Raw genomic sequence first — 13,621 nt, 5'->3', positions numbered from 1 at the left:
TATTTAAAAAGTAAACTATATTTCATTAAATAGTCCACAAGGAAGACTTGAATTTATAAGAAATTACAACATGTTTTTAATTAGTTTGGCTAATATTGCAAAGATTTCAGCTATTCCTGAATGAACAGATTTAATGCAATTCCATTTTTTTTACAGTATCGAGTAGCATAAGATGATTCTTACATTCATCAGCAAATACAGAGCAATGACACAAAGTTAATTTTCTAAGAAAAATACATTTTGTGATGGTGGAAATGTGAAGCAGCTCTACCAGGGAAATATTTATGTTACTATTCTTGAGAAAATATCATTCTGTTATTAGAATACACAGGACATTAGTAGAAATAGTCACAATTAGATAAACTCATAGATGTTATATTACACATATATGTAGGTGTAAATATAGATATTTTATAGACATGTAACCTATTGAAAAAAGAGGAAATGAAAATAGAGGAAAACAGTCTACAGCAGTCTGGTAAATTTGACTATTTAGAACATTTATTAATGTACATTCACATTTTGAAAAACACATCAAGGTAAATTACAAATAATTTAATGAGTTAAATTAGATTTGGTAAAACATATATGTTGCTAGAGTATCACAGAAACAATAAAACGGAGGTCTATGATATAATATACAATTTTCCTTCTCTTTAGCATTTTCTTATTTTTATGCCTCTTAATTTATCATATATTGTTTATTAAAAACAAATGATTTCTTCACTTAAAGGAACATACAATCTAGTCAAGACCTAGGCCATAGTATTTATTAACTACTGCATATGCTCTCTCCTGTGTAAATGTATGACAAATGAGGAACCAAGGAGACATGCATTTTTTCTATTGACTGATCACTTGTACATCGCTCTACTTAGCCTCAAAGATCCAGGCAATTACATCAGGCCTTCTGTACTGAATTCAGCTAACAACCCAATTGCTGAATGCTACATGTGGATCTGGGCTGGGAAAATATGAACAGGGATGGGGGAGGCAGGAAGAAAGGGGAGATTCATTGCTAACATTCTCATTGCAAAAGAGCCATTGACTAGCACCCGCACAAATTTTAAAAATCACTGCCGCAGCTTATATCTGTTGCTCAAGAAAGTTTGGAAGTCAAGAAAGGTTAAGGTTAGCTAAGGTATAACTGACTAAACGTAGACCTATAAAGACCCCAAACCAGCAAGTCCTAGTTTCTGTAGAGAAAGTACAAATGTTCCCCATATTTTACCCCATTTTCCCTAAAACTTGATCAAATCCTCCAGTGGGACTCTAATAGGCATGGAGGGACAATTTAAAATCCCATCTTTCCATTTTAATGGGGACTCATCAACAAGGCGGAGGTGGAAAGGAGGCGTTCCAATTCATGTGTTTTGATACTCCCTATCCCTCTTTCCCTAAAACCCAAACATTCAGCTGAATGCCTTAGGACACATATCTGCTATAAATTCATTTTTTATCTAATTTGTCTGAGATCTAAGCTTCCTGTGGAGGTCCGAGATCAAAGGATTTGATTCCTTCTGATGTCGGCGCTGACATATAATGTGTGCTGACTTAGTTCTGTCTATAACCTCACAGTGGGAGGCAGCCAGCCTCCCTGGGCACCTTTACACAGTGAACTTTCATTTCAATGGGGAGTCTGTCAGGTATGTTGCTGATTGGAGCTGCCATGTAAATAATTCATGGGAGCTTTTTAAATGGTTTTGGGTCTGCAAAGGAAAACTAAGCTTGTGTTAGTCTTTTATGAATAGATGCAGACTTGAAGAACAAGGGGGAAAATTTTTTCAACGAAGGTCTCTCAAAAACAGGATAACAATATCTTCAATGGGTTGAAAATAGGTGACTTGCCGTGTTTGATTCCTCTTATATGAAGTGCTATTGGTTTTACCAAGGGATTAAAATTCAAAGCCTTTTTACCTTTTGAAAGTTTGCTTCTACCTGACAATTTACTATTCTTGTGCTTTGGTTATTTGCTGATCTTGATAAACTATGTCTTTTCCTCCTGGTGGGAGCAGTAATTATGGAGATGATACCAGGCTCAGTGCTTGGCATAGGACTGGGCATAATGAGCAGACAAGGTTGATGGCACAAAAAAGAATTCCTTCCCTGAGGGAACTCGGAGTCTTAGGAGGAAGATGTGACTGTCACACAAGGAAAGGTGACCAATAATAGAAGCTGCTGTACAGGTCAAATGAAAAACTCCAGTCAACAAGTATTGAGGCATAAATCAAAGTAGCTTGAGCTGTCAAGAAACACTTCTGGAAGGAGTTGCAGGTCCCATAGGAAAACTAAGTAACCTGAAAGTTCTCATAGCCCTAAGCCAGGGAATCATGCCACAGCTAGGTAGCTGTGGCAGAGCCACTCTGGGAACAATGACTGGAAAAGAAGAGAGAAGATATGAATAACTTGGGTTTATCATAATATTAATCGAAGCATCATGGAAATAGTATGAACGACTTGATTACTTTATCTCATTTTACTGCTGCACATCAAAAGCATTTTACATATATTTATACTGTGTTATTACTTTCTCTCATCCTCACCTCATTTTCCATCCATTGTTAGATTGAATTGAAGTCGGAAATTGATATTCTTCACCCCAATGCTATCTCTTAGGGTATGACAGAGACACGATTGCTGTCTCATAACACAAACCAGGGCAGCTTTTAATAAACTAGGAGAAAAGCATGTTGCATAGGTTCATAAATTAGCATCTACATTGCATGTAAAAGAGCGGTTAATAAATTTGGTGGTGAAATGTGAAAAAAGCCAGGACAGTAAATGTAGATGACGATATTTCCACCTATGCCCTGGGGGTTTCAATCTTTTCTTTTACTGTAAGGCAGGTGAAGGATGCCCTCTGCATGCATGATATACTTCCACACACAGATCCAACTGAACGTGCTTCCTAGCTCCTCATCACTGTCTTTACCTACGCAGTCTTGTAGGGTACCTAGATCATCTCTTTACCTATGTTGTATTCTTTTGAGTTTATTTATTTATTTATTTATTTGAGACACATTCTTACTCTGTCACCCTGGGTAGATTGCTATGTCATCATAGCTCACAACAACCTCATACTTTTGGGCTTAAGCGATCCTCTGCCTCAGCCTCCCAAGTAGCTGGGACTACAGGCACACACCATAATGCCCAGCTACTTTTTTTTTTTATTTTCTATTTTCTGTAGTGACAGGGTTTTGCACTTGCTCAGGCTGGTCTCCACTTCCTGGGCTCAAGCAGTCTACTCACCTCGACCTCCCAAAGTGTTAGGATTCTAGGTGTGAGCTACCACACCTGGACTTTTTGAGTTTATTTTTAATCTCATGTAATAGAAAAAATAAAATACAGTGAAAGGTCAAAAGAAGAAAACAATTAAGGCAAGCTTGCCAAAATGAAATATTATACATTTTAGTAAATTGTTAAGTAGCACCTGAGCATAAAATAAAGTTGTACAGTGGACATCCAGAAAGGGTCTGACAGGATGAAATTCACGTAGTCAGTTGCCAGGAGAAAGAGAATGCGAACCCCAATTTTGGAACTTGAATCCCATGCGCCTTTTCCTTTGTACTATTATACAATCATACATGCACCACACATATATGGATGCTTATTCATATATTTATATTATCTCTACATATGTATATATTCATGCTATTATAAAACCAAAGATATTTACATAATGCATTTGGCATAAAAGCTGAAGTATTAAATAAGACTGATTTGGGGGGGGGTTCACATTTCTTAATCTAAGTAAGAGCTGGGCCCCTGGTAAAGCCTGATGGTGGTCTAGATTTCACGTTTTGGCCTTGTGCTTATGATGAAAAATCCTTGTTGACTTATCAATATTATAAAAGTGCATTTCTTGGAAACATTATTATCAAACTTGTATTAGATATTTTTTGTATTATATAACACAAATAAATTATATAATATTTGTATGAATTACAAATTGGGCATAGGACACTTTTTTAGTGCCTTTTAAAGGACAAATACATATCCAGAGCTATTTGGAAATTGATAAGCTGATATAAATCAGTCTTTATTTGACAATATCTTGTCAGGAATGCTAAATATGCCAAACGTGATCGGTTGATGGAGAGCTAAATCCACATTCTTCCCCTACTTCTTTTCTTCACAGATGTGAAGATGGAGGTCGTGCTGGGCAAGCCCCACCAGTCACGAAATGGGGTGTCCAGAAGAAAGGTCAGCCGCCACTCCATCCCCGAAGTCGCTGCTGTCCCTGCTCCCAGTGTTACTGGCACCTTGTCCCAGGGGCACACCTGTGCTCCAGGCTCTCCTGCTTGGCAGACGAAGCTGCAGGAGACTGGGAACTGGAAGGAAGCCCAAGAGCAGCTGCTCAGATACCAGCGGGCAGGTCACGGTCAGCTGCTGCTGCTATACCCAGATCTCAGACAAGACAGGCAGAAGCAGCCGGAGCAGAGCCCACTGAGCAAGGAAAGTGGCAGCTCAAGGCTTTCCCAAGAGAAAAATGCCACCTGTGGGGGTGCTGAGGCCTTCTGCCTGCGTTCAGTACACCCAGAAGCTATGCAGGAGCAGCTGGGCTCAGGGACTAGTGTGGACATTTGGGCTGAACGGCAGAACGCTCAAACTATTTCTGGATAGTAAGTAAGGGAGGTGAGACCTGAGCTGCAGAGACAACTAAGAAGGGAGAGTGTGGATTTTGCATCTTCTTTGCAACTATATGGAAGCTGAAAAACAATAATGTAAATGCTTATAGACAGAAGAGTATCTGAAACATCTTTTATATTTTCCTCTGATTATTGTCCAATGCCAGACAATTAACAGGTTCTCGAACACTTGTTACTTCTCTACTTACTTTTAACTTAAGCCAGTTTATATTCTTGAATTTGCCAACTTAACAGTACTATAAGACTGATGTGTACTCCAGTAGGAGTTATTATTAAATGTCCTCTGGGATGATCATCTACAAGGGTATTTTTTTCATTTCTTTTCTTTTTCTTTCTTTCTTTTTTTTTTAGACAAGGTCTCCATCTGTCTGTAGTGCAGTGGTGCATTATAGTGCACTATTGCCTCAAACTCCCAATTCAGCCTCCTGAGTAGCTAGGATTACAGGTGCTCAGCTACTTAAAAAAATGTAGAAACTAGGTCTTGCTATATTGCTAAGGCTGGTCTCAAAGTTCTGGCCTCCAGAAATTCTTTTGTCTAGATTTTATAATGTGCTAGGATTATGGGCATCACCACCTGGATCCCATCACCAGGATTATGGGCCTGGCCAACTTTGGGCTCCTTTATAGAAGCGATCATGATAAGGTCTGGTCACAAATGGCCAACAAACTTATGAAAAATTGTTGTCCATAATCAACAGAGATATGCAAATCAAAACCACCCTGGGACATTAACTAACCCCAGTGAGAATAGCCCACATCATAAAGTCCCAAAGCTTCAGATGCTGGTGTGGATGTGGGGAGAAGGGAAGACTTTTACAGAATTGGTGGAACTGCAAACTTATGCAGCCTCTATGGAAAGAAGTATGGAGAATCCTCAAAGAACTCAAAATAGACCTTCCATTTGATTCTACAATCCCATTACTAGGTTATCTACCTAGAAGAAAATGTCATTTTATCATAAGGGCATTTGAACCAAATTTGTTTATTTCAGCTCAGTTTATAATCACTAAGATGTGAAATCAACCCAAGTGTCCAACAAATCATGAATGGATTAATAAACTGTGGTATATGTTTGTACACCATTGAATACTATTCAGCCATAAAAAAGGTGGAGACTTTACATCTTTTGTATTAACCTGAATAGAGTTGGAGAACATTCTCTTTAGTAAAATAATGGAAAAGCAAGTATCCAATGTATTCAATACTAATATGAAGAATATTAGAGTGGAAAAGCAAGTATCCAATGTATTCAATACTAATATGAAGCCAGTAGATGAACAAATACACTCCACAGAAGAGAAAGACTCAGTTTAATTCATGATGTGGAGAGGAGGAGAAGAGAGGGGCAGAGAGGAGGGAGGAGGAGGATTGATGTGCTCCTGCCTAATGAACACAATGTAAGGGAAATGGCACACAATGTAAGGGAAATGGCACACAATGTAAGGGAAATGGCACACCTCCTGGGTGAGGGGCACAACTACAACAGGGACCTTACCCAACAAATGCAAACATTGTAATCTAATGGTTTGTACGCTTATAGTAATCTGAAATAAAGAGAAAAGAAAAGGTCTGATCAGCTTTAGTTCCTTCTGCTGTGTGAAGAAAAAACATTTCTTCATCTTATAGGGACTTTTGGAGGACAGGAGAACACCCTGCTGATCTGTCAAAGCTTACCTTGTAACCACAAGCAACTTCCTGGTTTTTTACAAGCAGATTTTATTTCATGGTTTAAATTCAATCCGTCTGGGGAGCCCACAGCAGTGTCAGCACACCAAGTTTGTACCTCATGGGTATTCACACGTGCAGATTGATATTCTCATGGGCTTTGCTGAGAGTTTAGTTAAGGCCAAATATGTAAAAATACCAAAGTTGGGAAAAGAAACTGTGGACCATTGTTTTATTTTTCAGTGATTCTTTCTGTTATAAGCTGTGTCAAATTTACACCTGGGAGAGAACTGCATTGGAAGACCAGAGATAACCAAGTGGCCAACTGGATTATTAGCTAACTCATTTAGTAAAGAGCTGCTTTATGGGGAAGAGAACGCATAAAGCTGCCCCGCCAAGGGGAGGAGAGTTTATGTCACGAGCAGCCTCTCTACATGATAGGAGAGATCTCTGTCATGGAGATTAGGTCAATGGATCAAATAATACTGATAAATTTGGTAATGCCAGTTTTATCTAATTCATAAATTTATGTAGGACTTATATCTGTTCAAACTGCCACTTTAAGCAGCTTGAGTGTGTCCCTGGCTCTGGGTATTGAACTTTCCCCATGAGAATATAAAATGGCAAAGCAAAGACAGTAGAAATGAGGATTTTCAAAAAGGTTGCTGTCAGATTTTCTTGAATTTTCCAGTCTCTAAAAAGACTGTAAGAAGAGGCTTTCCTGTGATTGCGTTGGAACAGAGAAAGGAAACACACTTTTCTATTGCTGAATTTTAAAGTATGATCCCCTGGAATTAGCTCTATGGGAGGTCTAGCAGAAAACCTTCCTTTCTGTAGCCAGTGAAAAAGTTTGTCACCCTACTAAGAGTTGGCAAGAGTTTTCTCAGTCTTTGTCCATGTGTTAAGTGTCTTGTGACCATCTCAAATCTTCTGACTGCCCCTAAAGGAGGTAAGCAACATTCTTTGTGTCACTGTGTTGGGTTCTGGAGGAGATATCAGTAGACATTAAGGCTGGTGCTCATCAAGAAATTGCAGTCCAGGATATCTATGTGTGCAGGGAAGGATTTGAAGGGCTCTGGAGGTACAGGCTGGCTACCTATCAGGTAAATCTTTTTGTAGATGTATTTTACTTGGGCACCAGCAGTGTTTAAAAACATAACAAAACAAAACAAATACTAACTTGAATGACTTAGGCAAATATCCTTTCCCCAGTTTAATTAGTCCCTGTGACAGCCAGTTCTTTATCTTATTTTTGTAGCTTCTCGGTCTATGAGATTATTTGCCTTTGCAATTTCAACATTAGTGAATACATGGGATCCTCAAAGAGTGTAATCTTTTTGCAAAGAAACATTTCAGAAATGAAGGCCCTTAAAGACTATAAAATAGTAGCAGTCTTAATCCCAATACTACCCCCTCTGAGCTGAGGGTTTATCCGCACCATGTCCCTGTCACTTGTGATTCCTTCTACCACTTTAAATATCAGCCCAGGTATCTGTCCTGAGATCTACAGTATGCAATAACTACCTTGTGAGAATTTCCAGTAGGTTATTCCACAGACTATATAAGGTTAACACAGCACTAAAACCTTCCTGCTGGTGCTTTTTCTAACTCAATGAATGACATCACTGCACTCAGACCAGAATCTAGACGTCAACCATAATTCCTGAGTCTATTTCACTCTTCCCAGTCAGCTCTGCTCTGTTCTTTCTACCTCTTCTTTACTCTTCTCCCCAGCTTTACTATCTCCTTATCAATCCTCCATGGACTACATACTCATCTTTCTGGCAAGCTTTATCCTCTACCTCTGTTTAGAAACAATCTTAATTAATCTTTTAATTCCACCCCAGAAAAACCTGTGTTCCCTGAGACCTAAATTGACTCTTTGGGTCTAAATAGCAGCTAGTAACATCTAAAGTAACTTGCAGGGCTCTGACACATGACATGGAACTTCAGCGCCTAATCAGAATGCTCCAACCGATAGTTAACTGGTCCCTTGGAAGAATGGGGCAAACACTCTAGGCAAGGTGAGGGGCTCTTGGTTTGTTAGTGTCTGGAGAGGAGCCAATTGGAGCACTGCTGTAGGCCAACCCTGAACTTATTCAGAGCATTCATGTGGGTAACCCAGTAAATATTTCCCAGTAGTAATAGGCTACACCCTTTATTTAAATAAATATTCAACTATGTCTAATTCCTGTATTATTTCAAGGAATCTCTTCTTGCCTTACGTTTCTGGTTTTCTACACGTAACAGAACAGAAGTTTTCTTCTTGCTCTCCCAAGAGATTGAACAAGGTAAAACTCCAGAGAGCTCAAAATGTGAGAGTAGATGGAAGGTCTCACCACAAAAAAAAAAAAAAAGCTTTGAGAAGTGATACATTCATTACTTAGCTCAATTGAGCAATTCCACAATGTCTACATATTTTAAAACTTCACACCGTACATGACAAATATATATAATTTTTATCACATAAATAAACAAAAGTGTTTATAAACACTTGTGGATGTCAAAATTGAAAGAGAATATGTGGGGAGCTAGGATGGCTTTGATCAGCTCTCCATGCTTTGGGGGTCTGGTTCAGGGAAGGTACCACACTTTGATAGAACCTCGTGTTCCTCCCAGAGCAAGAGGCTGAGCCAGCCTGACGCAGGTGTGTCTCACAGCAGACTTCCCCATGTTAGTGCACAGTAGGCCACCAAGAGCAAGTACCCTTGAGTTCTTGCAGGACCCTCCACTTTCGAGAATTATTTAATTGAAGATCTCCCTTCTATCAAGCAGTCTAACTGTAAGTGTATGAAATTACTATACATTGAAATGCATGCAAACTATATGCAAAAATGAGTACTGAGTTTGCAGAAATTGAATGTAAATCACATGCAAATATTATTCAACCAAGCTTCTACAAAATTGTGCATGTCGATAACAGTAAAGAATTTTAATTAACTCTGTCATTTAAAATTCATGCATTTATTCCATATTTTGCTTCCAGAATTTATAACATATTCAATGTCAGTTTTGAAAGAAGGCATTAAACACTATTGAGTGCAGAACAGTGTAGCATTGTGACCAATTATAGATATATTTGAGAGTCAAGTCACTTTCCGCAATGTAATTTTTTAAATGCGAAAAAACATTTTTATAAAGTTAAATGAGGTTTAAGTGTCAGAATACAGAGATTTGAGTTTTTATAAATATTCTTATAGTGTTTTTTTTTTTCTTAGACTTCAAATAAGTTGCTAAAATTACATGGAGATAACTTTTCTTAGAACAATTAAAGGAAAGGGTAAATTTTACCTATCAATTGATCTGTTTTGACACAGAAAATTCATTTAGTGCACTTTTAGGACTTCCTGGGATTTACTGAGATTCAAAGAATCAATTGTTTCAACATTACCTTTGACTTCAGTCTCAAAATAACCTAATTTATTATTACTATATCTTTTCATTTCAAAATTAGTAGCCATCACAAGGTGAGAGTCATTTTCTTTTTGAAAAATGTGAAAAATAACCATTCTCTCATAAATGAAGAAACACAATCATTTGTGGTCCAAGGCTATTTAGAAAATTAGATTGAACTATCCCTATTTTCCTTTAATGATATATCCATTCAGTAAAATTTGTGATGTAGATTATTCAAGTTATACTGTTATACTGAAATAACAATAAAGCAAGTTTGTTTATACATAGAACAATTATGAAGAGATAACCAAGAAAATTTTGTAAGCAATAGTTACTTCTGGGGAATGTGATAGGGAATATAGATTGATTCACACTTCACATTTTACAACCCCTTGGAATTTCAATGTTTTTCTAAGTATGTTACTACTAAAATAAATTTTAAACTGTTTTCTCCAAGTCATTATTGACCAGGTATTGGCAATATATTTAGATGTCAGTCAGGGGTAGGAAAGGTTTATCGGAAATGCTCTGAGTCCTTGAAGGAGGAGTAAAGAAGAAGAAGGACAAGAGCGTAGAGACTGGAAGATAAATGGAGTGGAGAAAAAAGACCAAGGAGGAATAAAAGGAAAATTAAGGAAAGCCTATAGGTGAAGTAAAGAAGCTGCAATGGTGGATAGTGGAGAGATCAGCTAAGTACACCTCCTGTCACAGCCTCCCTGGAGTGTTAGGGCATGCCACCAAGGGTCCCATCTGGATGAAGGTCCTATGAGGAAAAATTATACATGGCTCTGGCTTCAGTATTGCTCAATACAATCCAGATAAAAAAGAGACGTCTTCCCATCACTTACACGGAGGAAACACAGTGGTAGTGGATGCTCAGCCTGAGTCAAGTGAGCACCCAGCATGATACCCATAGTACCAAAAAATTCTACCTGATAGCAGTCCTCCCTCCCTCACATTAGTGCCACCCTGTGTGTTCCCTCAAGTCCAGCTCTGCAAGAACTTAATTTAAACTTCCAGAACTTACAGTCATGTGTCACATAAGGTCATGTCAGTGAAAGATGGACTGCATATATGATGGTGGTCCCACGAGGTTTTACTGTCAGATTTTTACTGGCCCTGTTTACATACACAAATACTTACCAATGTGTTACTTTTGAGTCTAGTATTTAGTACAGTAACATGCTGCTCTGGAGTGTTGCCTAGGAGCTTTACTACAGAGCCTAGGTCTATAGTAGGCTATACTATCTAGGTTGGGTAATTGTGCTCTACAATGTTTGCACGAGGACAAAATCACCTAATCACACAGTTCTTTGAATGTATCCCTGTCTTTAAGCAATACCTGATGGTATGAGCCTGAAAAAATTGGATGACTCATGATAGCAACTATCACTGTATGCTTATTGGGGAAATTCCAGAGATTTAGGCTTTTGTAACAGAGACTTAAAGGGGTTGTGGGGTTTATTTGCAAATAATGAATGTGGTCTGAGAAATAAGATGCTCCAAGTTTTTAGAAATATTCAGATGAATAAATAATCCCGGGTGCTTAGCTACAGTTTTGACAACTTTAGAAGTGCTATAAATTTGAGCTCTAAGTTTAATAATAGCAAATATCAAGTCCCCTCCTGAACACACATCCCAAGGATGATACAACCTTTCTTTACAACATCATCAGTCTCTCACTCATCTACTGGTTTATTCCCATGACTGTACATTATGGTTAAGTAGCTCCTATGTGGGAAAAAAAAAAAGAAGGAAGAAAATAAAGGGGAAAAAGAAAAAAATGAAAGAAAGAATGAAAGAACAAAGGAAAGAGGAAGGAAGGAAGGAAGGAAAAAGAAATGAAAAGAAAAAAAGAAAAAAAAACTTTCTTTAATAGGCTCCTTCAAATCTCTTTCCAATTTTTCCATTTCCATCCAGAGATTTTAAAAGATCTTATTCATATATTTCGTTACTTCTGCAGTTTCCATTTGCTTTACCAAGCACTTCGGTGTGTCACCTGACTCCTCTGTCTCTCTTCCTCTCTTTCTTTCTCTCGCTGCCACATGAGGACAGGGAGTGAAGGAAGGCCATCTGTGAACAAGGAAGTGGGTCCTCACCAAGAACCAAATATGCTGCCACTTTGGTCTTGGATCTTCCAGCCTTCAAAACTGGGAGAAATAAATGTTAGTTATTTAAGCCACTCAATTTATAGTATTTTGTTAAAATGGCATAAACTAAATAAGATACCTCCTGAAGTGTATACTTTCACTATGAATATATGAATATGCATTTTCCATAGGTCCTTGATATTGGATATTTTGTAGGTATGCAAACTTCAAATAGAATCTTACTATTTCTACTCCATTAATTTTATTTTTGTTAAATCAGAACTATATACATTTATGGGTACAGTGTGATGATTTGATATATAATGCGGAACACTTAAACTGATTAACGTAACCATCACCTCACTTACTTATTGTTTGTGGTAAGACATTTATCATATACTCTTAGTTGTTTTAAAATTTACTTAAAGAGGTTGTGGGGTTTATTTGCAAATAATGAATGTGGTCTGAGAAATAAGATGCTCCAAATTTGCACTGTGCAAATTTGCATTGTGCACATTATGTGAGATCCCACCAAATACCTTCCCTTCACTTACCCTCCCCCCTCCTCTCCTGGCTCCCTTATTTCCCCTCCTTCTTTCTGGACTATCTTTGTGTTTTATTATTTGTGTTAATGTGTAAGTGATTATATATTGTTTTCATAATAGCATTGAGTATAATGGATACTTTTTTCCCATTCTTGAGATACTTTACTAAGAAGAATACATTCCAGTTCCATCCAGGTAAACATAAAAGATATAAAGTCTCCCTCCTTTTTATGGCTGCATTGTATGTGATGGTATACATATACCACAATTTGTTATTCCATTCATTCCACCCATTCCATTCATGTGTTGATGGGTATTTAGGCTGCTTTCACGACTTGGCAATTATGCATTGGGCTGCCATAAACATTCTGGTGCAAATGTCTTTGCTGTAACATGATTTTTGTTCATCTGAGGAGATACCTAGTATTGGAATTGTAGACTCAAATGGTAGGTCAACTTTTAGTTCCTTGAGAATTCTCCATACTTCTTTCCAAAAAGGTTGTATTAGTTTGCAATCTCCACATTCACACCAAACATCTGTAGTTTCAGGACTTTGTGATGTGGGCTAATCTTACTGGAATTAGGTCATATCTAAAAGTGGTTTTGATTTGCATTTCTCTGATGATTAAAGATGATGAGCATATTTTTTTATTGTTGGGGATTCATTGAGGGTACAAGAAACAAGGTTACACTGATTAATTATGAGCATTTTTTCATGAATTTGTTGGCCATTCACCTGGCATCTTCAGAGAAGTTTCTGTTCAAGTTATTTGCCCACAAAGAAATGGGTTGTTTGATTTTTTTCTTGTTGATTAATTCGAGTTCTCTGTAGATTCTAGTTATCAGACCTTTGTCAGAATCATAATGTGCAAAATTTTTCTCCCATTCTGAAGGCTGTCTGTTTGCTTTACTTGCAGTGCCCTTACCTGTGCAGAAGTTTTTTAGCTTGGTCAGATCCCAGAAATATATGTTTGGTATTTGTTCATTTGCCAGGGGGAACTAGTTCTAGTATTTTTATAGTTTCATGTCTTAAATTTAAATCTTTTTTTCCAGTGAGGATCAATTTTTGTTAGTGGTGAAAGGTGAGGGTCCAGTTTCAGTCTTCTACAGGTTGCTAGCCAGTTCTCCCAGAACCATTTGTTAAATAGGAAATCTTTTTCCCACTGTATGTTTTTGTTAGGCTTATCAAAGATCAAATGACAATCTGTGGTTGAGTTCATCTCTAGATTCTCTCTTCCCTTCCACATATCTACATCTCTAATTTTGTGCCAGTACC

At 37.7% G+C, this 13,621-nt stretch overlaps 1 protein-coding gene across 1 annotated transcript in view; it reads left to right on the top strand.

Annotated features, from left to right (window-relative positions):
* Positions 1-4,893, top strand: part of PKHD1 (PKHD1, fibrocystin/polyductin) — a 435,622-nt gene extending 430,729 nt beyond the window's left edge. The window contains exon 65 of the mRNA XM_023513135.1: positions 4,139-4,893. Coding sequence (XP_023368903.1) covers positions 4,139-4,623 — 485 coding nt within the window. The 3' untranslated portion in view covers positions 4,624-4,893. The remainder of the gene's footprint in view (positions 1-4,138) is intronic.
* The last annotated feature ends 8,728 nt before the right edge of the window (positions 4,894-13,621 follow it).

Source organism: Otolemur garnettii, unplaced genomic scaffold (genome assembly GCF_000181295.1).
Source record: "Otolemur garnettii isolate 467f Iridium unplaced genomic scaffold, OtoGar3 scaffold00035, whole genome shotgun sequence".
NCBI classification, from domain to species: Eukaryota; Metazoa; Chordata; class Mammalia; order Primates; family Galagidae; genus Otolemur; species Otolemur garnettii.
The sequence above is the reverse complement of the archived record's forward strand: the minus strand, read 5'-3'. Positions and strand labels throughout refer to the sequence as shown.